We start from the raw sequence: 27,091 nt of genomic DNA on the forward strand, positions 1-27,091 counted from the left end.
TGCCCACTTTTTGATGGGGTTGTTTGTTTTTTTCTTGTAAATTTGTTTGAGTTCATTGTAGATTCTGGATATTAGCCCTTTGTCAGATGAGTAGGTTGCAAATCTTAATTCCTCTTAGTCCACACTTACCTTAGTAAATTTGGCACAGTGAACATCATTAAAACTTTCATCATTAGTGTTACACAGTTATTGTGATTGTGTGCTAAAATTATAAACATTCATCTGCAAAACAGAATGAAATGTCTAGTACAGAGCTTGGTATAAAATCAATGCTCAATGAACATCATTTCCCCTCCTCTCCCACTTATGGCTCAGGCCATTACTCTCATTGTAGACTAGCATTAAAAACAGTGCTATATTAGTGCTATATTAGGAGGTGCAAAAGAAGGATATTGGACTAAATTTATACTGAGCCTCTTTACACATCACTGTCAGATTAATCTGTGTAAAATATAGCTATTTTGTTTCTCTACTTACAGCTTTCAAAGGCTTCCTACTATCTGCAAAATAGAACGCAATTCCTTGGCCTACTTCTCCAGTAGAATCAAATTACTTTTCCCAAAATCTTTTTCCATCTTTTTGCTGTTGCTCACACACTCTGTACTCTAGCCCAACAGAATTAGGCCTATTTACTTTGCACAGCCTGCTCTTTTCAATCTCTGTGGTGCCTTTCCCTCACAATATATCCTCCATCCTGAGTTCTCTTTTTGACTATGATTAGGATTCAGTGGCACCTCCATGAAGTCTTATTGGATGCGTCCATATGGAAATGCCTCTCTTAGCATTCCCGGGTCATAATTAAGCTACACTTCTGGTGAAGTGCTGTGGCTCACTCCTATAAACCCAGCACTTTGGGAGGCCAAGGCAGGAGGATTGCTTGAGGCCAGGAGTTCAAGACGAGTCTGGGCAACATATCAAGACCTCACCTCTATAAAGAAAAATAAAAAAATAAATCTACACTCTCTTTATGGCATTAGTTATTTTCTTTCAATTTTATAATTATGTATACGCCTATATTAAGGCCTCCATTATCCATAGCGTCTTAGTGATTATACGTTTATTTTAACATCTTAAACAACACCTAAATTTAACACCTAGGTCAAACATTAAACAACACCAAATTTAACATATTAACACCAAATTTAACACCTAGGTCAAGGAAAAAATTACAATAGAAATTGGGAAATATTTCAAACCAAATGATAATGAAAAAACTGAGTATCAAAACTATAGAATGCAGCTGATGCGAGAGGTACTCCAAAAGAAGTTTATAGCTTTAAATAAATATTTTTCTAAAAGAAGCTAAAGATTAATTAACTAAACATCAACCTCAAGTTAGATAAAGACAAACAAAATAAATCAAAATAAAGAAGAAGGAAAACAACAAAAATATTAAATCAACGAAATAGAAAACATACATGAAAATTATGTCAATGAAATAGAAAACATAGAAACACAGGAAGAACAAAAATGTAAAAACTTGGTTCTTTGAACAGACTAACAATATTGATAAATCTTTTATATAAGATTAATCATAAAAACCCGTGAATAACTCTATCAGGAATAAAACTATATCAGGAATAAAAATCATATAAGGAATAAAGGAACAGAGACTTCCTTCAGATTCTACAGAAATTTAAAAGATTGCAAGATAATATAAACAACTTTGACTAAATGTGAAAATAAAATGGGCTGTTACTAGAAAAGAATAACTTACTAATAATGACCCAAGAAGAAATAGAAGGCCTGAGTAGTCTTATATCCAATTAATTATATCAGTAATCAAAAATCTTCCCAAATAGGGCACACTTAGCCTGAATGATCTCATTGGTAACTGATACCAAACACTAAAAAAGAAATAATTCTAATCTTAACAAAAATTATTCCAGAAAATAGAAAAGTAGCATATCCTCCTCTATTCATTTTATGAAGCTAGCATAAACTTTATAAGAATACTGACAAGGATAGTGGTACAACTGAAAGTTAAACTAATTCATTAAATTAAACTCATTCACGAACATAGATGCAAAAATTCTAAATAAAACATAGGAAAACTGATCTAACATACACTAAATGATAATAATATATCACAAACAGGTTGCATTTATAACAGGGATAGAAGGAAAATATATACATTGTAAAATCAATATAACATCAGTTAACACATTAGTGAGAAAAGTCATATAATCTCAATAGAGCAGAAATAGCATGTGTAATTCTTTAGCAATTTATGAAACAAATCTTTTTAAACTAGCAAGAGAAGAAACATTACTCAATTATATAAATGTTATTTTTCATATTACTACAACAAACCTTATATATCAAGGTGAAAAGTTGAAATAATTCCCTTTGAGATCAGGAGAATGTCCACTATAAACACTTGTATTCGATATTGCATCAGAGGTGTATGCCAACAAGCAAGACTTTTTCTCTTTTAGATAAAAGCATAAGGTTTGAAAAGGAAGAAATAAAACCATCATTATTTGTAAATACTGTGTATGTAGAAAACTCAAAACAATACAGAAAAAAATTAGAATTAATATGAAAGTTTAATAAGGAGGCTGTGCTTGTTAAATGATACACATAAGATGTCTGGAGTGCTGAGACTTTACTGTTATAATTATTCATTGTATTAAACATTTGTGTTTCATGCACTTTTCTTTGTGTGTTATATTTCATAATTTTAAAAACATTTAAAAAATAAGTGGTTATGGGCCAAAATTGGATAAAAAAAGAAAAAATAAATTTTAAGAAAGTGATAACATGAGAGAATAAGTGTTAAGTTAGTATTGACTAATGGTCATCTTACCCTTTTCATTAATCTAAAGGTGGGTCGAAAAGGAAGTAATCAATGGAATAGGATTGGTAGAGGAGGCAATTGGGGTGAATGGAAGAGGGAAGAAAATAACATTTATTTAATATTGCTCTGCTATATCTCAAGTACATTAACTAATACTTACATAAACATCAGCCTATGACAAATATACTATTATCCCAATTCTACAGATGAGGAAACTAAGACTTAGAAAGGTTAAATAATTTGTTCAACTACATACAAGTAGGAAGTCAGGATTTGAACAGAGGGCTAACTTCAAACCAGTGCTTCCTCCACTGTCTTGCAGCTTCCTGAGTTCCAGAAATTCCTGGTGATGCAGCTAATGATTTAGCCATGCTCCTAGTATCATTCATGCTGATTTTGTTGCCTTTGGGTTTTCCTTCCTTCTAACTAGGGTAGATTCCTTATTTCTTTGTCCTAAGTACTCTTACCTATTAGCCTACCTCTCAAAAAATGTAAGCCAATAAGTTAACCTGAGTTCTTATGGCAATAGTGTATCCTATGGGACTACAAATGAATGACAGGGAAGTCACTCTGGGTTAATATAGAGTCAGAATAAGCCAGGAGAGGTATAAGGCCCAAGGTGTTTTCTTTGTTTTGTTTCACTTTTTTTCTTTAAAGCAGCTGGATAGTTTTCCTTAGGCAACTTTTGCCACCTGGTGGTCAAACTACATAAATTGGTGTGCTGGATTCTGGAAGAAAGTAGATTATTATATGAATAGTAACTTCCTAAATTCTCAGGGTTGAAAATGCTATAGTGGACAGTGTATCCTAGAGGCCACGCAATCTGGAGGGTGGATCTCAGGGCCACAAGTGTTTCTCCGTGGTGCATTTTGACCTACTTCCAGGAGCCATTCCATTTGAAAGGGGGAGGGCATCTGGGCTTGGTGTCACATTGTAGCTGTTGTGAGTATGGGATTTTGTTGTTGTTGATGTTGTTGATTTTACATTTCTTTCCCTAACTCTGAATCATACTTACTTCAAAGCCGCCAACTTTAATTCTCTTTAAACAAGGCAAAAATTATTCATGTATTTCCTGCACAAGCATTTTAGCATCAAATACATATAAAAGCCTTTTCCTGGACATAAAGGGCCGAATATTTGTGCTTTTTTTAACCAAATACTGGATTTCCATCTGAGACTATTTTTGAACTTGACAGGGCCTAGTGGATATTTATGAAAAACCTGAGAGTTGATAACCGCGAGTCTATAGGTTTAGATGTGCCCTTTATGCTTGTTGGGTGTTTTTTTAATAAAGTAACTGCTTTGCAGAGGGATCTTGTTATCTCTAAAGTAAAACAGATTAGGAAAGCTGTTTTTCAAAGGGATGAGAAAGCATCCATTTCCAGATGTGTCAAAAACTACTGAATCACACTGTCAAAGGATTATGTGGTTGAAAGCAAAAATCAGAAAAAGAAAAAGAAATGATTTTTACTCTACTATTAAATAAATAATTCAGATTACTTTTAGAATGTTCTTTCCTTTGACAAACTAACTGATGCATAATTTTTAGAACATATTTTCTAAACTGGAGACTTTTTCTGCTGGATCCTTAAACATAGGAGGGAATATCAAATCTCCCGGAAATCTGGCAGACCACAGAATAGAATAATTTTTATCCACAGATTTCGTATCAATTGCTTCAAGGACACATGGGACATCATGGTCTATTTAGAGTTATAGTTGGCCTGAGTTTTCTCTTCAGTGGATGTATTTATATAAATGCTGAACTGAATTGGCTATATGGTTTTCCCTTAAATCAAAATGGAACATTTATGCTGTCACCTTCACCAGCCCAAGGCAAGATGGAACTAGTAGCAAAAATGTAAGTAGCTGTGCTCCTGAAAGAAAGAAAAACACTGGCCTGTCCTTCATAGGCACAATCAGCTTCTCCCTCTAGAAGCCCAAATGTAGTACTCTTTGCCACAGAATAAAAAGTTGTCTTATGCTTGCCACAGGATAAGGCTTTGTTGTAGGTTTTTCCCCACATTTCTAATTTCTCTATATGGCTCTAGGTTCATTTCCACATTTAATATATGATGTAGATTCCTCTCATTCAATCAAAAGGAAATACTTACTGAGTTCCTGCCAGGTGCTGGGTGCTCAGAGTACAGTTAAAAATAATAATAATAATAATAATAAGATGAAGTTTCTATTCTCCAGGAATTTACATATGAGGTGGAGAGACAGACCAGAAACAAGTAAGTAGCATTAGGCATAGATACATGCTATGATAAAAAAAAAAAAAAAAAACAGAGGATGAGACAGAAGACTCTTGAGAAGGTGATACTCAAGCAATATGAATGAAGTCAGGGTCTGAAAAAGGTGAACAGATAAGGGCAAAGCATGCCAGAGAGAAAGCAAGTGCAAGACCCTCAAGACACAGCAAGCAGGCCAGTGTATCTGGAGTAGAATGAGCAAGGGAGAGTCAAAGAGTTGTGCTTAAAGAGTTAAGCCAGAGCCATTTCCTATACAACTTTGTCAGACATAATCTTCATTTATTCTAAGAGTGATAAGAAGTCAGGGCTGTTCAGTTGTTCAGCAGCATCAAAGTATATTCCCAAAAAATCCACCTCCCACACACACATACTCTATTTCTGTGATCAAATTTGCAAAATGCTATATACATTATCCATTTCTCGATTAGAGATTCACAATAACAAGAGCAAATTACAAATTCTAAGACACTCATAGTGAGATGTTCGTTGATCTATGTTAAACGTATTTATTATGGAACTCTTTCTTCTGGTGATGCAGAAATCAACAATATGAATGTGTTCCTTCCCTGTTCATTCACATGGCTGTTTGCTTCATAGCCAAGGATGATATCACCGTCCCAATCATCATATAAGTATACTCTGTCGTTACTAGGAAAGCTAGTGTGCATGACTCATATTGGTCCATAGTATGCATTACTCCTATTGGTCCATGGAGTCCAGGTACCGCTTCATTTATTTATTTAACTTTTGTTAAGCTTCATTTGTAAATTAGCAGATGCTCATTAAATCATTTTTAAATTAATAAATGATAAATGAATGGAAGGGAAGCTCTGCAGAATGGTGAAAGCATATCATTTTCCAATAGGAAGTGCATTTATCTGCCAGTGCCTCTTTGCATGCATGGCCTGCCCCCACCCTAGTCTGTCATCCACAAGATAAGATCCATGGAAATTTAAAAAGGCTTTGTGATAGTCACCAGCACAAGAAGACAAATCATGTGTACTAAGAAGTTGATTTAATCAGTAAATATTTACAACTTTTAAAGGTAAAGGTATATTGTTAGAAGTGAATGATACAGTCTGAAAGCAGAATATCTGGTATGATTTAAGATATATCACACAAGAAGCTAGGTTCTTTTCAAAGAGCTTAATATAATTTTTTTAGGTAGGCACAGATTTAGAATTATGGATACAAACACCTTTCTGGAGGCACAAAACATGCCTTTCAGGCATTGCCTTTTCAGCACAGAAACATAGATCATATGGGCAACAAAAAGCACAGCATTAACCAGCAGGGCAAGAACAAAGCCAGAACGCAACTGGATGTTGGTGTCTTTGATTTGCAGAGCAGACCACAAACAATGAGATCAAAGATGATGCTGTCACAAAGGCTGATTCTCATGAAAAGGTAAGGAATTATTTTTCTAAAAATGTAGATGACAAGATAATCTGAGAAAAATCATGTTTCTTACTTGGAGTAAGAAACACTGAAAAAGAAAAAAGAAGATACTTAGAAGGAGAATACTGAGGCTAGAAAAGAGGAATTATCCGGACATCCCCAGAGCAGCTCCAACTGGAGAGAAAGGAGTTAATTTTGCTAGGCGGCTTGCGCATAACTTCCCAGCTCCTTGCTCCTCTCTAGACAGTGTGGCTTGGCAACCTCACAAACACCTGCTCACCATACAGCCACGTAGAGCTAACGTTGTCTTGAAGAGAGTTCAGAAAACCTGCCTGTAATTGCTAACAGGACTCAGAAGAGTATAACCTAACAATAAAAATATTTAGATTATGTTGCCCATAAAAAAAAAAAGTCAAAGGCATACTCTTTTTGGCAGCAGTTCTCCTAAAATGTTGCCATATGGATTTATACATATGCAGATTTCCCCAATTAGATGGAGTACATACTGGTTAGTTGACGGAGCCCAAGAGGGCTCCATTTGGACTTAAACAAATTAAAGCTGAAATTGTGTTCCTATGATATTTTAGAAACCCAAGAAGATGATGGTGGAAGCAGATTTAGAGGACATAAAGAAAACACAGCAGCGCAGTCTAATGGACTGGAGTTTTACTGAACATTTTAAACCGAAAGTACTGCTTCAGGTATTTATGGACTGCGATTCTCTAGGAGACCGTCAGATAGGTCTGGAGGGTCTGCCGTGATTTAGAACAGTTCACCTCCAGGTCATTCTCTCAGATCTAGTTCAGATCAATATTCTCCTTTACTTCAGCTATAAAATAAATTTACTCCCAGCTTGAGCTATGCATTCCCAGCGACTCTCTAAAATAGTTCAAAATATACTTTATGAAAGAATGCTTTTATAAAATATTTTAAGAAAAAAAGAAATATACAAGACTGCGCATATATATTTTTTTTGCTGCTGCATTTTCTAAAAAAGAAGTAAGGTTTTATTGGGGAAAAAAAAACTATTTTTTTCCATATTGTTTATCTATTCTACTCAATTTCACCACATTTCACAGTATTTTCTGTTTTGATTAACAGTTCAATGGAATCTGTGGTAGCTAATATTCATTGAGCACTTACCATGTGCCAGGCACTGGCTAATATGTATTATTAGCTCATTTAATCCTCACAATAACCCTGTGAAGTAGAAACTATGTAAGTAGTAAGAAACTGAGGCACCCTGACCAGTAGTGACTTTTGTCCAAGGTAACATGGCAGCTAAGTGAGAAGCAAGATATAAACCCAGGAAATCTGGCCCTGGAACTTGTACTCTTAACCACTCTGCAAAATAACAAGTAATCCCAAACCTAAATCCTTTTGTTGTGTTTAGCTTTTACACAAAAACCTGTCCTCTTTTGGTTTTGTCCTTTTAATTTGATTTTTATTTTTATCAAAGTTTTACAACATGTTTTTTAAGCCAGAAAGTTCTACAAATTCTTATTATGAAAAATAGCAGCCTCCTTCCCCCATCCCCACCCCACTCCACCAAGCCTCAGTTCTCAGAGGCAAAAATCTTCAGTGCATTTACCCCTTTCTTTTATTACTTTACTCGGTGATCTCTAAATAGCAAGTATATTTTGTTTAGTTTTAGTTTTGTGACATCATTACCAATTGATTCTCTCTTGAGAACACAGCTTTGCCCACCCCCATCCAACACACATGTGCATGTACAGGTACAGGCTCACCCACCCCCACATTCACACTAGCACTTCTCCATTCTCTGATACTGTTAACAATATCATAATTTTTGGTTAGATCAGTATTCGAAACTCACTTTATTTCAGTTATGTGTAGTATTCTATAATTATATTTCCTTTATCGGTACCATTTTTATTTTCTCTGCAGTTAATAATTGCCTCTTTTTCTATTTGTTTAGTTTACTATGTATTTATTATTAACTTATCCCCAAATTCTCTACTACTGAGTAAGTCTCTCAATACATTCAAACATAACAGATATTCTATTAGTTTTATTGTATTAGTGATGTCTCTCCCATATTCCCTAAACTTGCTGCACAGCTGTGGTCCTGGGCCTCCCTTTACCATCATCCGGGCCACACCCATTCCCTTCCTTTCCACTTAGATGCCTGTTTCCTTCATCCCATGTGTTCCCTCTCCGGTTACTCTCTTTTTTGTAGAGGACCATCTCTTCCAATAGCTTCCTTAATTAAGATAGACGGGAGGTAAATTTTTGAGGCATTTAATATTTGAAAACAGCTTAATTCTATCTTTATATTGACTGACAGTTGGGCTTTATAGTAAATGCTAAATTAAAAAGCATTTTTTCTCAATACTTTAAAGACATTCTTTGACAGTGTGACAGTGTTCTGACTTCCCAGATTGTCCTTAGAAAAATAAATAAATACAATTCTGATTCCTAATCAGTTGTTTGAGTATGTTGTGATCCTCTCTCTGGAAAATTTTAAGATCTTCTCTTTGTTCCAATGCTCTTGATTTCCTGTTGATATGCCTTAGTGTGGTTCTGTTTCTATGTATTGTTCTGGCAAGCCAGTGCAATCCAGAAATTCCTGTATTTATATTTTGGGAAATTTTCTATAATCATTTCTTTGATTATCTCTCCTCTCCATTTTCTCTGTCCTTTTTTTTTCTGGAAATCTTATTACTCTGATGTTGGACCTCCTAGACTGAACCTGCAATTTCCCTTCCTTTTTTCTTTTAGTTTCCATCAATTTATCTTTTGGCTTTGCTCAATTTCCATTCAGTTCTTATATTGAGCCTTTTATTCCTGTTATTATCATTCTGCTTTCCTGAAGTTATAATTCCAAATTACCTTTTTAAAGGATCATTTCACTTTTTTTTTTTTTTTTTGAGATGATGTCTCGCTGTGTCGCCCAGCCTGGAGTGCCATGATCTTGGCTCACTGCAACCTCCGCCTTCCAGGTTCAAGTGATTCTCCTGCCTCAACCTCCCAAGTAGCTGGGATTACAGGCACTTGCCACCACACCTGGCTGGTGTTTGTATTTATAGTAGAGATGGGGTTTCACCATGTTGGCCAGGCTGGTCTTGAACTCCTGACCTCAGGTGATCCACCCACCTTGGCCTCCCAAAGTGCCGGCATTACAGGTGTGAGCCACTGCATTTCTGATATAATCCTTCTCTTATCTCTATGAGGATATTAAAGTCCTCTGAAGTTGTCTTCTCCCTGAATTATCTCTTTTTCCTCCAAGTTTCTTTTCTCGTTTTTTGTCTTTTTTGTTTGGTCTTCATTTTTCATGTTGGAGGGTAATATATAATATTGTCCTCTTTGCTCATATTAATAATGAAACAATAAAAATATGATAGGAAGTGCTATATGAGGTGGAGTAGGGGGTTTTCCATAACTGAGTTCATTGTTGGGTGATTTGACTGGGAGATTTCCATAGGAGACTCACCATTGTTGGTATGTTAGGTCTGTTTTCTTGGGCCATTTAAATTCTCCATGAAAAAAAAAGTCTAATTTTCTGTCTGAAAGACATAAGCCTTCCTGTCAGTGTTTTGAGAGCTAGATAATGGGGTAAGGGTATTAAGCTTCTGATATTTATTATCTAGATCTGCATTATCCAATATGGTAGCTGCTAGTCACATGTAACATCTGAATACTTGAAATGAATCTAGTCCAAATTGAGATGTGCAATAACTGTGCTATACACTATATAAGTGCTATTACACACTCAATTTTCAAGACTTTAAAAAGGTGGCATTGATTACTTTTGCATTGTTTATATGTTGAAATGATAAGAATTTTTATCTATCAGGTTAAATAAAATATATCATTAACATTTATTTTACTTGTTTCTTTTTACTTTTTAAAATGTGGCTACTATAAAATTTAGAATTGCACATGTGGCTCACATTTGTGGCTCACTTTATATTTCTATTGAACAGTGCTGATTTAGGCTTTTACACAATTCCCTTTTTTTCTGGAATGTACTTCTCTGTCAGTGTGTCTTGAGTCCACTGTTCTTAGAACCCATTCGTCTACCATCGGTAGTTACCCTCTTCCCCTCTGCTGGAGTGGGAGATAGGCAATAGCCCAGTTGCTCAGAATTTTAATGGGATCCAGGGGCCTAACTGCTTCTTAAAAAGATTTTAAACTAATCTTCCTATTTTCAGTGCCACTTTCACCCCACTTGCAGAGGTGACTAGTATTTCCATATTCTGAGACTTTTGATATTTCTGCACACAAATGGGGTTGCCTCTGGTCTCTCCTAAAATTAATCTTAGGACTTGGCTTTCTGTATTCTGCTAAGTCATTTGGCGTTTATCCTTCTGCTTTCCAGCTTCTAAAATTCTGATGCCTTTGTCTCCTCTCCTTCAACAAGTTGAAGTTGGCTTCCAACTTTATGATATTAAAAAAACAAACAAAATTTTACTGTTCTTTTAATGAGGCGTTAGAGAGTGCAAATGTTCAATCTTCTCTCTGTAACTGAAAGTTTATTTCAGACTTTATTCTATTTCAGTTTTTCTCTGTCCTTACCGCTCCATGAAGCTGCACTTTTCAAGGTTATCAATCATCTTTGTCTTGCCAAATCTAATGGACACTTACCTTTCTTCATCTTCCCTGACATTTTAACAGCATTGCAGAGCTTATCTCTTCCCACATGAAACACTCTGCACTCTTGGTTTCCTCAGTGTTGTATTTGGAATTTTGTTGACTTCTCCTCCTTTACCCAGCATCTAATATGGAAGTGCCTCAAGGCTCTGGAGCCTCCAGGAAGCCCTAGGGCATCTTCTTGCCTCTGTAAACACCCTTCTTTGATGATCTCATCTGTTATATACTATCTAATGCTGACAGATGCCCATATCTTTTAAATTATCTCTCTCTAGAGATTCACATTATTATACCTTACTCAAAATTCTACCTGAATTTCTGATCAAATTTAGTATCCATCTCAAATTTAGTATCCTATATGACACTCATATTTTTCCCTTGTCCATCTCAGAAAAGGTCACCATCATTCAAGTGCTCAAGCAAAAAGCCAGAATCACCCTTTGTTCCAACCTTTCCTTTGTCCTCGATACCTAATCCATCATCAATGTTTAAGGGGTACACCTCCAAATATATCTTCAAGCTCTTCTGCACCACAGCTATCACTACTTTTTTTTTTTTTTTTTTTTTTTTTTTTGAGACAGAGTCTCACTCTATCGCTCAGACTGGAGTGCAGTGGCATGCTCTCGGCTCACTGCAACCTCCGTCTTCCAGGTTCATGCAATTATCCTGCCTCAGCCTCCTGAGTAGCTGGGACTACAGGCGCGTGCCACCATGTCCGGCTAATTTTTGTGTTTTTAGCAGAGACAGGGTTTCACCATGTTGGTGAGGATGGTCTCAATCTCCTGACCTCGTGATCCACCCGCCTTGGCCTCTCAAAGTGCTGGGATTACAGGCGTGAGCCACCACACCTGGCCTACTTTTATATGACTACCACCCTTTAATTCCACCACAATATCCCTCCTGATTACCTACTTCCACTCTTGCCCTGCTCTAATCCATTCTCTATGTATCAGATAGTCCATTAATTTCATCTTTTTGGACACACCTCTTTCAACTCTAAAATAATCTGTAAAGCCACAGGTCTGTAGTCCCAACTATTCAGGAGGCTGAGACAGGAGGATCGCTTGAAGCTAGGCTTTAGGGGCTAACCTGGGCAACATAGCAAGGTCCCATCTCTAATTAACAACAACGAAAAAATCTTAATCATATTTTAGAGGAAAATCTTATCTATTTTGTTTATTTTTGTTTTCCTAGTACCTGCACAGTACCTGCCACACAATAGGTACTCATTTTTAATGAAAAACTTAACTAAATAACTAACATAACCAATAATATTAATACAGAATAAAAGACAAGCACCAATTAGTAAAAAAGGGGAAAATAAGATATGAAAACTTTACATATTGATTGAGAGCAGCTATAGTTCTGAGAAACTTAGTGCTGTATTTTTAGCACCCCCAAAGCAAATATGAAAACCCAAAGATTTCAAAGCTCTTATTATCTGAAAGAAAGAAGGATATATATTCATCATAAACGCAACGGTTTTCTGGGTTTATAGTGTGAGCAGAATTTGCTTTTCAAAAAAACATCAGTAAGTACTAGATGATACCCTACAGAGCAATATTTTAAAATGCAAAGATATTCACCACATGTATGTTTCTTATGTTGGCTCTGAGGAAACAGATGTAAAAGTGCCACTCCATAAAGACACTCATTCAGAGGACTAAACTGGGGAAGCAAATGTATTGTTTTGATTACTCTACCAATGTAGAATTGAAAGCAAAATTAAAGCAGCCCTTTTCTAACATAATATATCATTCCATGCCTTCAGATCATGCAAACAATAGAAAACCAAAAGCTGCCTCAGCAAATTGATATTGAAAACAAAAACAAAAGCCCAGAGCTGTCTAATTTATTTTTCCTATTGACAATTTCCTTATTGTTGATTGGCAAAGGAAACAGGATAAGCAGCTGCCCACTGTGACTCTCTACTGGTGGCTACCACTGCAGTGCGTGCTGAGGATGGTATGTTTTAGAAAGGGCCAGAGTTGGAAGGCAGGTAGAAATGGTGTGTGTCAGAAAGACCACTCACTTCACTTCATCTAACACAGCATGGTATAGTGGAGAGAATGCAAAATGGTAAAATTTAGAGTTTGAAAACACGGATGAGCCCTGGCACCATAACACGCAGTGTTCTTGGACAAGTCCCTTATTCTCTCTTAGCCCCAATTTATGCTGAAAAAATGAGAATTCTAATATTTTGATATGGGAAAAATAATCATACCTACTGTTTTAGTCCGCTTGGGCTGCCATGCCAAAATGCCATGCCTGAGTAGCGTAAACAACAGAAATTTTCTCACAGTTCTGGAAGCTGCCAAGTCTGAGGTCTGGGTGCTGGCATGTTGAGTTTTGTTGAGGGCTCCCTTCCTGGCTTGTGCCTTTGCATTGTGTCCTCACACGGCAGAGGGAGTAAGAGGGAGTGGGGATGGAGAAGGGAAAGAGGGAGGGAGAGAAAGTTCTCTGCTGCCTCTTCTTATAACGGCACTAATCTTATCTTGAGGGCCCTAGTCTCATGACCCCATCAAACCTAATTACATTCCCAAAGTGCCATCTCCAAATACCATCACACTAGCAGTTAAGGCTTCAACATATAAATAGGGATGGTGAACACAATTTAATTCATAGCATCTATTTATCTGGAGTTTTTAATGATGATAAAATTAGATGATCTATATCAAGGCATGGAAAATGCTAGATAAATGACTGCTGTGCTTAATTATTACCTACCAGCCTTAATGAAGAACACTTGTAGCAAATGCCACTCTGCCTGATACCTAGTATTTGTTTTTCTAAAGTGTTGCTGAAATGCTTCCCAAGCTATCTACCATTTATGCTCTCACCTTCTAGCAGCTAGGAAAGAAACCTCTGGGAATTTCAACATGACTAACAATGTAGAGGTGAATGTAGGAAGAAAAAGGGAGTAGAGAAATGCCCTAGTAGGAGACCCTTCTCTTGGGGAAAATAAAAAAGATTCTACAATGCAATTATTTTGATTTTCAGGTCCTTCAAGAAGCGCATAAGCAATATAGGTGTGTTGATTCTTACTACCACACCCAAGACAACTCTTTACTTTTAGTCTTTCATAATCCAATGAATAGACAACGTTTGCATTGTGAATATTGGAACATTGCTCTTCACTCCAATGTTGGATTCAGGTAACAAATTTAGAAAGTTTAGTTAATTAGTTAGTTGGGTTTAGTTAGCTTGCCAGTTACTTAGTTACTTAGGTGTTAGTTCCTTAGCCTAAGCTAGGGGGTTCAGCTCAATGAAAACATTTGTGTAGTACTATAGATTCAATTCAGCTCACTAAATTGAATGTCAGCATGTGCTGGGCACTGTATGGGCTTTGGAGCTATACCACTAAAGAAAACAGGTATCATTCTTGCCCTCGTGGAATCTAGTGAGGATGTTGTTAAATTACATTTGATTCATTTAGATTCCAGTAACTGTCTCCAAAAGATTTCAAGTAGGAACTATAAAACATGACATTCTGCATGTTGGTTTTTTTTTAACTCTATTTTATCTGGGGAAGATTCAAAACTAGGTCAGCTGAGTAACATACCAACAGAGCAGTCAGGTTTCCAGCAAACTGAGAGCCTAGGGGTCAGTGATTTTTTCTTTCCAGCTCCTTAGTTATTCCCTTTTTCTCTTAGAACTTTGTTATCTCTTCTCATTAAGTATGATGATATTTCATTGTTATTTCAATACTGGTTAATGTATTTTCAGTATTATTTGTATAGCTTTTTTTTAGTTTTAAAGAATACAGAAAGATTTACAGAACGGACTTACATAATAATTGGGGGAATATACTGTATATTAGTATACCTACCTAATACCTAAAATGACTTTAAAATGTGTGTATTTTAAAGTCATTTTAGGTATTAGGTAGGTATACTAATATAACACCTTGAACAATTAAGCTGTGTTTGTCTTTGTTTTGTTTTTCATTAACAATAATTACACATTTTATTCCTTTGCCTTATTTCTTGGCTAGGATCTCCAATTTAATTTTGAGGAGAAATCCTTGTCTTATTCCAGATTTTAAAGGCAATGTTTCGAATATTCAACAATTAAATGTTTTTTTTTTTTGCTCTAGGATTTATATAAATATTCCTTATTAAGTTAAAAAAACTATTGCTAGTTTGCTATGAGTTCTCAGTCATAGATGGTCATTAAGTCATATCAATAAAATGATTTTTCTGGATCAATTTAGGTGTTTATATTTTTTTCTTTAATCTATGAAAGTGCTAATTTCATTAACAGATACTCTAGTGTTGAACCAAACTTGCATTCCTGTAGTAAGCCAAATTTGTCCATTATGTTGTCTTCTTTATAATTGCCACAATTGCTTTGCTAATATATTGTTTAGAATAGTTACATGTGTATTCATGGGCAAGATTCAGCTATAATTTTTCCTTGCTTTTAATATTCCTATTTGGTTTTAGTATTGAGATTATGTTAACCTCATAAATTAACTGGAGAATGTTCTCCCTTTTTATTTCTATTTTTTCATTTTCTGAAATAGTTTGTGGAAAATTAAGATATATGTTCCTTTGGCATTTGGTAGAGCTTGCAGATGAAAACATATGGCCCAGGGAAGATGTTTGATTACTGACACGACTTCTATCATGGTTATTAGACTCTTCATGTTTTCTATTTAATTTTAATTAGGTTTATAATTTATATTTTCCAGATATTTGACCATTACACCTGTTTTCAAAAGTATTGACATAAAGTTGATTAAAATATTCTTTTACCTTTTAAACCTGTGTTACATGTGTCTATATTCTTTTTCATTCTTAACATTTTTAATCTGTGATTTCTCTATATTTTTCTGGATCAAACTTGCCAAAGGTTTGCCAGTCTTACTAATATTTTTAAGAAATCCATTCTTGCTTTCTGACTCTTTCTCTTTTTATCTCATTTAATTTTGCCAGAATCTTATTTCTCCTCTTTAATTTCCTTGGATTATTCTGATGTTCTTTAACTTCTTAAATTAAAATCTTATCTTGTGATTTCAAGTTGTTTTTTGTTAGTTTTGGTTGGCCTTTTCCTTATTAGCATTTAAGGCCAAATCCCTCCCTAAATACCACCTTAGCAACACCTCAAAGTATCTGACTGACAGTATTTTTATTATCTTTCATTTCTAATTTCCATTATCCTTTCTTACTTGACCCATTAATTACACAGAAATGTGAGTTTTCATTTTAAACACTTGGCTATGTGTTACATTTTTGTTAACAGTTTATAGTTTAAAGATATAGTGGAGATGTAACATATTCTATGGAATACTGAGGCTATGAAATTCATTAATACTTGCTCTGTTGTTTAATATGTAGTCAGTTTTTTAAATGCTCAAGATTTGTATGACAGGAAGGAATATTCTCTAATTTCTGACTGTAGGGATGTATTTTTTAAATCTTCCACAATCTTTTGGGTTTTTGAGGACTTGGTCAAAAATTCCATTAATTAATGGGAAAAAACCTTTTTAAAAAAACCACAATATTATGGTGAATGTGTCAGTTTTTCATTATAATTATATCAGTTTTTGGCTTCATGCATATTGAGGTTATATTATTAAACAAATACAGTATTAGAATTGTTATGTCTTCCTGATGAACCTTTTATCCTTATGCGTGTTCCTCTTTATTTCTAAGACTACTATTTGATTTCAGGTTTATTTTGTCTGATAACAATGTTGATATGTTTGACATTAATATATCTATATGGATTTTATCAGATATATTTTATCTGACATTGATAAGTCATACAAACCTTTTTCTTTAATATTATATCTAGCATATCGTTTTCCGCCTTGTAAAATATGTGTAGCTGGGATTTTTTAAAAAATTTAGTCTGACAATATTTTCCTCTTGGTTGAGAATTTAGTACATATTTTTAGATTGATTTCAACCACCTAATTTTGTCCTTTTATTTTCTCTTTTTCAGTTTCTTTACTTTGAGTTCCATTTTGTTTATTCTCACTAGTGACAGTTATATGCTATGTTGTTTGATTCATTCTTTAGAAATTGTGATAAGTATTTTTTAGCTTTATTGAGGTATAAATTGATATACATAAAATTGTATACATTTAATTTACACATCTTGAGAGGTTGAACATATGCATATACCCATGATACCATCACCACAACCAAGGTACTAAACATACCCATTATGTTAAAAAAATGTCCTCATGTTCATCTGTGTTGTGGTTTTTTAAAAACATTGAACACATGATCCGTTCTTTTAACATATCTTCAAGTGCACAATACCATATTATTAATGATAGTTGAAAAACAATTCCACACACCCATACCAGCCACTGTAAACCACCATTATATTCTCTGCTTCTATGAATTTGACTATTTTAGATAACCTGTATAAGTGGAATCAGTTGGTATTTGTCATTCAGTGACTGGCTTATTTAACTCAGCATAATATCCTCTAGGTTTATACATGTCACAAATGGCAGGATTTCCTTCCTTTTTAAGGCTGAATGCTATTCCATCATATATACATATTTAAAATCCATCACCAGATACTTAGGTTGTTTTTTTAACTTGGCTACTGTGGAAAACATTGCAATGAAGATGGGGGTCCAGATAATTCTTCAAAATGCTGATTTCAATTTTTTTTGTATATATACTCAAAAGAGGGATTGCTGGATCATATAGTTGTTCTATTTTTAATTTTTGAGAAACTTCTATGCTATTTTCCATAGTGGCTGCACCTTTCTACATTCCCACCAACCATATATAAGGGTTCCAATTTCTCCACATCCTTTCCAATGCTTAGTATCTTTGGTTTTATTTTGTTTTGTTTATAATAACCATCCCAGTATAAGTGAAATGATATCTAATTGTCATTTTGATCTGCATGTCCTTGATGATTAGTGTTGAACACCTTTTTATATACCAAATCTAGCCAGTAAAGACTGGAGGAGGGAACTGCTTCTTAAATTGCAAAGACAACAAGAGAAAACTTCAAGGAACATGGCGAATTCAGGAAATATAAAAGTGACCAAAGGAACACATTTATAACACAACTGAGAATACTGTACCCAGCAAATGTAGCCTTCAGAAATGAAGGAGAGATAGTCTTTCCCAAACAAAAGCTGAGGGAGTTCATCACCACCAGACCTGCCCTTCAAATACTCAAAGGGAGTTGTCAAGTTGAATGAAAAACACTAAATAGCAATGTGAAAACTTATAAAAGCATAAAACTTACAGTCAAAGGCAAGTATATAGTCAAATTCAGGATACTCTAATACTGTAATGGTGGTTCATAAATTGCATTTAACACTAGCATAAAATTTAAAAGAAAAATGTATTAAAATAACTAGTTGTGATGATTCATTAATAGATACACATTACAAAAATATGTAAATAGTGATGTCAATAACATAAAATGTTGGGAGGGGAGAGTTGCAGCTACATGGGAGTCTTAGGCTGGAGGATCATTTGAGCCTAGGATTTGGAGTCCAGCCTGGGTAAGATATCAAGACCACATCTCTAAAAAATGGAAAAAGAAAAAAAAAACTTTTATAAATGTGTGTTTTGTGTAAAATCAAAGGCAAGTTTTATCAGCTTAAAATGGACTGTTATATATGTAAGATGTTTTATGTAACCACAAAGCAAAAATCTGTAATAAACACATGAAAGATAAAGAGAAAGGAATGAAACAATAACACTACAAAAAAATCAGCCAGTCAGAAAGGAAGACAGCAAAAGAGTAAGAAAGAAACAAAAGAACCATAAAACAAAATTGAAAATTATTCAACGTAATCAAGTGGAATTTATAACTGGAATGCAAGAATGGTTCAATATATACAAATCAATAAATGTTATATACTACATTACAGAATGAGGGTAAAAGAGGAAACAATGAACTAAATGGCAATAGTTTATTAATAATTACTTTAAATGGATTAAATTCTCCAATTCAGAGTGGATGAATGGATAACAAAACAATATCCAACTATACGCTGCCTGCAAGAGACTCACTTTAGATTTAAAGGCACAAATAAGGTGAAGGTGAGGAGAGAGAAAAAGATATTCCATGCAAATAATAACCGAAAGAGATCAAGGTTGTCTACACTTATATCATATGAAATAGGCTTTAAGTCAAAAATTGTTACAAAAGGTAAAGAAAGACATATAATGACTACATCATTATAAAATGACAAGGTCAGTTCTCCAAGGAGATGGACCAATTGTAAATATGTATGTACACAACACTGAACAGCAAAGTAACATAAAGCAAATATTAACAGAACTAAAGGAGAAGTAAACAGTAATACAGTAGCACTAGGATTGGATTCCTAATTTTAAGTGTTCTTACCCCACAAAAAATGATAAGTATGCAAAATAGTATGTATGTTAATCAGTTCAATTTAGCCATTCTGCAGTGTATACATATTTCAAAACCACATGTTGTACATGATAAATATTTACTATTTTTATTTATTTAAAAATAAATTAAAATTCAAAAAATGGATTACTGTCTTAAAGTAAACAATAAAATCAACTCAAAATTGGTTAAAGATTTAAATATAATTCCTTCACATTACTTCACAGGGAAAATCATTTTGAGCTTATGGCTTCCTAGGGGCTAGATGACATGGCCAAGGAGAGAAATGGTAATATGAAGAGATCAATGATCAATTGTCTGTAACTTTTTCAATTCTTCTAAAAGTAATCCTCTATTTAGATTTGTTAATTCTTCAATCAATTTGAGTAATTTCTGTTTTTCTAGGGAATCATGCGTGACATCTAGATTTTCCAGTCTATTGGCATAAAATTAAACAGAGTATTCTCAAGATTAATGTCTGTTTATGAGAAGGATGTGTTCATATCTTTTTATGATTATGGATTTATCTACTCCCCTTTCTCTTATTTTGACGTGTAGCATGTGTGTGCAAATTTATTTTTGAATCCTTCTTAATTGAGGATTTTTATCAATCTGATAAAATGTCCCTCTGTTCCCTTTAATACTTTCTACCTTGTATTTAATAATGTTTGATATTAATATTTTTAGATAGTCTTTCTTTATATAAGAATTTATTGGTATAACTTTCCCAATCATTCTATATGTCAGGTAGGTATTGTATTTCACTAGGTTAGTGTAAAGTTGACTACTGGGGTTAAACTAAGAAGAGGATTACTTTTCTCCTGTAGCAAGAAATCTGGACTTGGGCCGTGCCTCAGAGCTAGTACAACCACTTGTAAAAGTCATCAAAGACCTAGGCTTCTGGCTTCTTAGTCTGCCATCTGCCATACTTCTATCTTTCTGCATAATTTCGTTTGTATGTACATCTCTTTTAAATAGCACTTTGAGGCCAGCCCAGTGGCTCATGCCTGTATTCCCAGCATTTTGGGAAGCTAAGGCAGGGAGGCTCGCTTGAGAACAGGAGTTTGAAACCAGCCTGGGCAACATGGCAAAACCTGTCTCTACAAAAAATACAAAAATTAGCTGGGTCTGGTGGTGTGCACCTGTGATCCCAGCTACTTGGGAGTCTGAGCTGGGAGAATTGCTCAACCCTAGGAGTTTGAGGCACCTGTGAGCCATGATTGTACCACTGCACTCCAGCCTGGGTGACAGAGCAAGACCTTGTCAAAAATAAATAAATAAATAGCAGCTTGCATTTTTTTAGTTACTCTGATAGCCTATGTCTTTTAAAGGATTTTCATAATAATTAAAAATAAAGTTAAGTATTTTAAATGCTAAAGAATTTAATCCATTCACTTTTGCTTTTATTGATAATGCATTTGGTTTTATTCTTACCATTTAATTTTATAAATAAATTTCTATGTAGTATTAATCTATTTTCCTTTGTTTGAATATTCTAAGTTTATTCTGAGTGTGATTTTTAAAAAGTAATAAACATTCTGTTCATATTCTTCTAGAGGTTATACTTACCCTTTTAAATAGCATTGAAATATTTTTATCTCATATCTGGAGTTAATGAGTATTAACATTATTTTACAAAAAATTTTTTTTAATTTAACATAATTCCATTTACCCCCAACAAATCCCTACTTCTCATTTTGAAATTGTCTAGAACTATTGTTTCTCATTGTAAAGTAATAGTTTTCAATCACAAAGAAGTAGCATAGTTACATTTAATTGTAAATCATACTGCTTTTTTTCTTGACCTTTTAACTTATATCCAATGTTGTCTTATTTCTCTGATTTATTTTTTTAATGCAACTGGAATACATTTGTGAGTAAATATTTCAGAAAGTACCTATGTGTGATAAGCTTTCTGAATCATTGCATGCTTAATATTTATTTTGTTCTTTCATTTGAAGACTAATTGAGCTGTATATATAAGTCTATGTTTCCTTGGTGTAGGTTACTTGTAAGTATTCTGATTTTTATTTGACATGCAGGCTCATTAAAAAGATCTGAGCAGAGGAAAGACATGATCTGACTTAAGAGTTACAAGGATCACCCTAGTTGCTATGTTGAGAATATACTTTGGGGGCCCAGGGTAGGAGCAGGGAAACCAGTTGGAGGCTATTGCAGAAATCCTAGCAAGAGATGCTAATGGCTTAGACCAGGGTAATAGCAGTAAAGGTGGTGAGAAGTCAGCAGATTTTGAATATATTATAAATACATGTCTTTTAAAATTATTTTAAAATAATTTACAAAATAATTTAGATTTCCTGACATATTGGAAGAATATAAGAAAATAAGAAGCCAGGCATGGTGGCGGGCACCTGTAATCCCAGCTACTCGGGAGGCTGAAGCAGGAGAATTGCTTGAACCCGGGAGGCGGAGGTTGCAGTGAACCAAGTGATTGCGCCACTGCACTCCGGCCTGGGTGACAGAGCGAGACTCAGTCTCAAAAAAAAAAAAAAAAAAAAAAGAAAGAAAATAGAAAATAAGAGTAATCAAGGAGAACATCAGGGTATTTATTTGACCTGTTTAACTGGAAGTGTAGACTTGCCATCAACTAAAAATGCCAGAGAATTTGGATGCTGCAGGTTAGAGTAGATCAAGGGTTCATTTGGGGACATGTTGAGTTTGAGATATCCATTACCTTCTAAATGAAGGTGTTGGGTACCCCCATAATTCATAGTTTACATTTATAGTTTATCTGAAAAGGATGAAGAATGAAAGAAAACTATTAAACAACCTGCGTATATAAGCCATCTAGCTTTATTTTTTCAAAACCTTAAGCCTCACTTCCACATAATTTGACAATAACTAATTTTTATTGTCAAATCTAAATCTTATAACTAATGTCTTCAGAAACAACTCTCTTTGGACGTTCATATAAGTGTATATAACATTTAATTTAAATAATTACACTAGTCAGTATAAGTGACGTGAATGAATTTGGGAACAAATATGACTGTTGGTAAGCAACAAATTGCCAATGAAAGCATAAATGCACAAGCAGTTAGAGAATAGTATTTAAGATGCGCATATTCATAAGGTCAGTGAGTTTCATAGCAAAGCTATAGTGATTTAGTTAATCCAGTGAGTATTAATTGGCCTCAATTTTAAAAGTTCCTAATGTGCTATAAGATCGCCCGAAAAAGAGATTGCATTATATTACTCTCCAACTAACAGTGGTGAAAGTGATCATCTCTTCAAACTGTCATTAACTCTTGGTGTTATTAAACTTATTAATCCTTTACTTCAGTGGAAAGATCTTATTTCTTTTTTTATTTCTTAAACCCAAAGCCTAGTGAGTCAGATGAAAGATCTCATTTTTAAATTTACATGTCTTTAACTGTTGATGAAGGGCATTCTTCATATGTTCACTGGCTATTTGTATTTGACTATTTTGTACAAAATACATCTAGGATATATTCAAACTCATTATAGTTGTGACATGAGTGAAAAGTTTATTTGCACAGTCAATATCTTTAGTATTTATTGACTTTCATAGTAACTCAACTGACGTCTGCTATTGTTTTGTTTAGGAATTATTTGGAACTTGTTGCAAAATCTATTCAAGATTGGATTACAAAAGAAGAAGCTATATATCAGGAATCTAAAATAAATGAGGAAATCATCAGGACCAGAGCTGAGCTGGAATTGAAATCTTCTGCTAATACCAAACTTACTTCTGCTAGCAAAATTTTTTCCCTTAAAAATTCTAAAAGTAAGTAACCAGTTCAACTTATACATAGAATAAAATTCAAGAACATTCTTCTCTCTCTTAATTTAATCAAGACTGTGAATATTTTCAACATTAAAAAGAATTACCCAAAAAAGCTCCTGTGACTCTTCACTTTCTCTAGTAAATAGAGTAGCTGCATTCCAAATATGGGATTGTACCTGAGTGCAATAATAGAATATTTTTTGTATTGACCCCACTTCTTGTCAAATCTGGAAGATTCCATCTGTTGTGCAGATCAAATTTACATGTTAGAGAAATGCCAAATGCCTTTATTGGTAGGATTGGTAAATTAAGCTAAGATTTGTTGACAATATAAGAGGTAAATTCAGAGTTAGTAGATGTCTATTTGAACAATTATAGATACCAACATTGAGATTAAAACAAGATATTTCTTAGAACAGCAAACAGAAGGGTCCCAAGACTAACCAGGTGTAGGAATCTAAAGATAATGGGAAAGAGATTTTTGGAGGCCTCTGGCAGGGACTTGACAGGATATTGGATCAATATATACCTTTGTTGTTGATGATGTTGTTGTGGTGGTTATGTTGTGTTATTGTGGCCTTGAGGCTGTGGGCAGAAGGGGAAGATGGTGACAAAGAGAGTAAAACAGACTTTTAGAAAGATACTTGATAAAGAAAAGAAGTGAAACAATGAGATAATTCATCTAGAAAATAATCATGTTTCATTAAGTTTGTGCAAAGAAAACGGACTCCTTGTTAATAATATTCATTTATTATAGCCAAAGTGAGAGGGATTTCTCATAAAGAAGCAACGCTACATAATTTCCAAAATTTTGGCAACCTCTATCAATTACCAAAGGAGTTTGTACATGGCATGATTTTAAAGTAAACCATATAAAAGCAAGTTAATGATGAACCTTTTACTGTATCGACCAAAATGGTTGTATAATCTATCAATTCTGGGTCCTGATGGGGACCCAGAAGGAGAGCATTAAGTACCTAAACAAAAAAAAAGAAAGAAAAAAGAAATAGATAGGACTATATTAAAAAAAAAAATGGGTAGGGCTGCCCTCTTACACTCATGTCTAGAGCCACACCTCCCTATTAGTAAGAAAAAAATGTGCGTTTACTACCTTTTCTTTATAATTCTACTGAAAAGACCAAAAACCTGTGAAAATCTAGATAATGGTTAATTTGGGATTGGATGCACCTGATAGATATTGTATTCGATTTCAGGTCTCTCAAGTACAGAAAAGCATAAGTCTTCAAAACAGAATGACTACAATGGCAAAAGAAGGGCTTCAATATGGATGGAAATGTTAGATTTATTGTTAAAGTGGTAAACTAAGATTATTAGGTGAAAGCTTTAGAGAGAGAGAGACTGCAGTTCAATAAAAGCTGCAACGTATCAACACACTGATAATGGAATGCACTGTCCCCAGAAACTTGAGTTCCCCATCACTGATGTGGCTCAGTCCCATTTCAGATGTTCATTCTAGAGATGGCAAGAAAAAAATCAGAGATAAATAAATGAGAAGTTCAACTTGAAAGCCTTTGAGATCTCATCTAACCCAGAGATTTGATCCTTCTATGATATCTTATTTAAGAGTTACTAAGAAGTTTAATTTTGTCTGATTATAGGTAACAAAGGAATCAGCAAAACAGAGATATCAGCTCAAGAAAAAGAAAAAGAGAAGGAAAAGATTCCTTTCATTTTAGAAGGCTCTCTCAAGGTAATTCAGCTTACATAAAGTTTAAAAAACAGGCAAAACTAAAGTATTACAGAAAAGGATAGTGGTTGCCTTTGGGGCAGTGGGAGTGGATCGTGATTGGGAAGAAGCATGAGGATGGCTTCCTGGAAGCTGGAGACCATCTCTTTTTGACCTGCTGGTATTTACAGAAGTGTTTGATTTGTGCTATTTCTGCGTTTTTGTGTATATGCTATAGCTTATTTTTAAAAAGTTTTTTAAAAACGCTGTCATTTTTTTTCCCATTATGGTTTCAGGGCTTTTATATTATTGATTCTACCGGGTTGATTCCACTTTGAGATATACATACATATTTTTATGCATTCTCTTAGAATATTTTTATAGACTTACTTTTTATATTCAGATATCTATCTGAAATGTATTTTTATATAGTATAATGTAAAGGTCTTACTTTTTCTTTGTCCAGATAGGCTATTTTACTAGTACTTTTTAATTACATATAACATTAATTCTCCCCACTGAATTTGGGTGTTGATTAAATCACATATTAGGCACCCATTTATTCTTTGAATTCAATTTTGAATGTTGTATTCTGTTTCAGTCACCTACTTAATTATTCCTATGCATGTACCATACTATTTTAATTATGATAGCTTTGTTGTAAGCTTTAATATTGGGTAAGCAAGAGCCAACTTCCCAACCCCCATGAGCATGCAATAAACATTTAAACAAAGTTGATTAATTTTGGTGAGCCTCCGGTTTCTGGATATTAATAGTACAGAAAATTACATGCCATACCATCAACTTTATTGTTAATTACTGCCAAACTTTATTAATTTTTAAACTATTTGTTTTGAGACTAATATTTGTTAGTTTTCCTCTTCTGTTGATATATTGAATTATAGAGATTGATTTAACAACACGAGTTGCATTTGCATTTCTATAAAAAACTCATCCATTGTTTCCTTAAGTTTAGTTATCATCCCACATAACTACATATATCATAATCGCCTAAGAGTGCCTGGTGGGAGGAGGGTCTTAGTAAAATTCACATTCCTTTACTCCATCCTAACTGCATCTTTGAGAGTAGAACCTAGTAATTTTAATTTTAATAATCTCCTGGGAACATCTTTATGTACATAATAGATAAAAATTACAGTACTATATGTTCATGGCATATTATTATTTCCATAAAAAGCTGCATTTGATTTGATAGCATTTTATTTGGAATTTTTATATCCATGGTGAATGAAATTGGTCTATAGACTTTTGTGTTGTTATTAACAAGCATTGGTATTAAGGTTATGTTGGCTTTTAAAAACTTATTTTTATTACTTATTTTTTAACTGAGAAAAAATGGTATCTATTTCTGGTGTAATATTCTGCAATATAATGTTTTGAATTATGTACATATTATAAAATGGCTAAATCAAGCTGATTAACATATGCATTACCTCACATAGTTATTATTTTTATGTGGCAAGAATACTTAAAATCTAATTTCTTAGCAATTTTCAAGTATACATTTCATCGTTATTAACTATAGACATCATGTTGTACAATAGATCTCTTGAATTTGTTCCTCCTGTCTAATTGAAATTTCACATTCTTTGACCAACATCTTCCCGATCCCCTTTCCTGCAGCCCCTGGTAACCACCATTCTACTCTCTGTTTTTGTGAGTTCAACTCTTTTAGATTCCACATATAAGTGCAATCATGTGCTATTTGTGTTTCTGTCCCTGGCTTATTTCACTTGATATAATGTCCCCCAGGCTCATCCATGTTGCCACAAATAACAGAATTTTCTTCTTTCTAAAGAAGAAATGTATATATATACATATATATACACACACTATTATATATTATAATAGTTTATATATTATAATAGTATATATTTTATAGTTTATATAATAGTATTATGTTATATTATATTACACTATATAATAATATATAAACCATATTATATATTGTAATTATACTATATATTATAACTATACATACTATTATATAATACTATTATATATTGTGTATTTTGTGTATATATACATACACAATACATAATGTAGTATGTACATAATGTAATATATGTATACATAGTATTACAGAATATATACATAAAATAGTATTCCATTGTGTGTGTGTGTGTGTATCTCACATTTTCTTTATTCATTTATCTGTTGATGGATGCTTAGTTGATTCCATATCTAGACTATTGTAA

At 33.9% G+C, this 27,091-nt stretch overlaps 1 protein-coding gene across 5 annotated transcripts in view; it reads left to right on the forward strand.

Moving 5' to 3' along the window:
* SPAG17 (sperm associated antigen 17) overlaps positions 1-27,091 on the forward strand; it is a 238,684-nt gene that overhangs the window by 111,221 nt on the left and 100,372 nt on the right. For all 5 annotated transcript variants that reach the window (XM_032154861.2, XM_058439406.1, XM_058439405.1 and 2 more), the window contains exons 16-20: positions 6,401-6,462; positions 7,041-7,154; positions 14,068-14,222; positions 23,004-23,185; positions 24,805-24,896. In XM_032154861.2, coding sequence (XP_032010752.1) covers positions 6,401-6,462; positions 7,041-7,154; positions 14,068-14,222; positions 23,004-23,185; positions 24,805-24,896 — 605 coding nt within the window. The remainder of the gene's footprint in view (positions 1-6,400; positions 6,463-7,040; positions 7,155-14,067; positions 14,223-23,003; positions 23,186-24,804; positions 24,897-27,091) is intronic.

This window comes from Hylobates moloch, unplaced genomic scaffold, assembly GCF_009828535.3.
Source record: "Hylobates moloch isolate HMO894 unplaced genomic scaffold, HMol_V3 SCAFFOLD_5, whole genome shotgun sequence".
Taxonomy (NCBI): Eukaryota; Metazoa; Chordata; class Mammalia; order Primates; family Hylobatidae; genus Hylobates; species Hylobates moloch.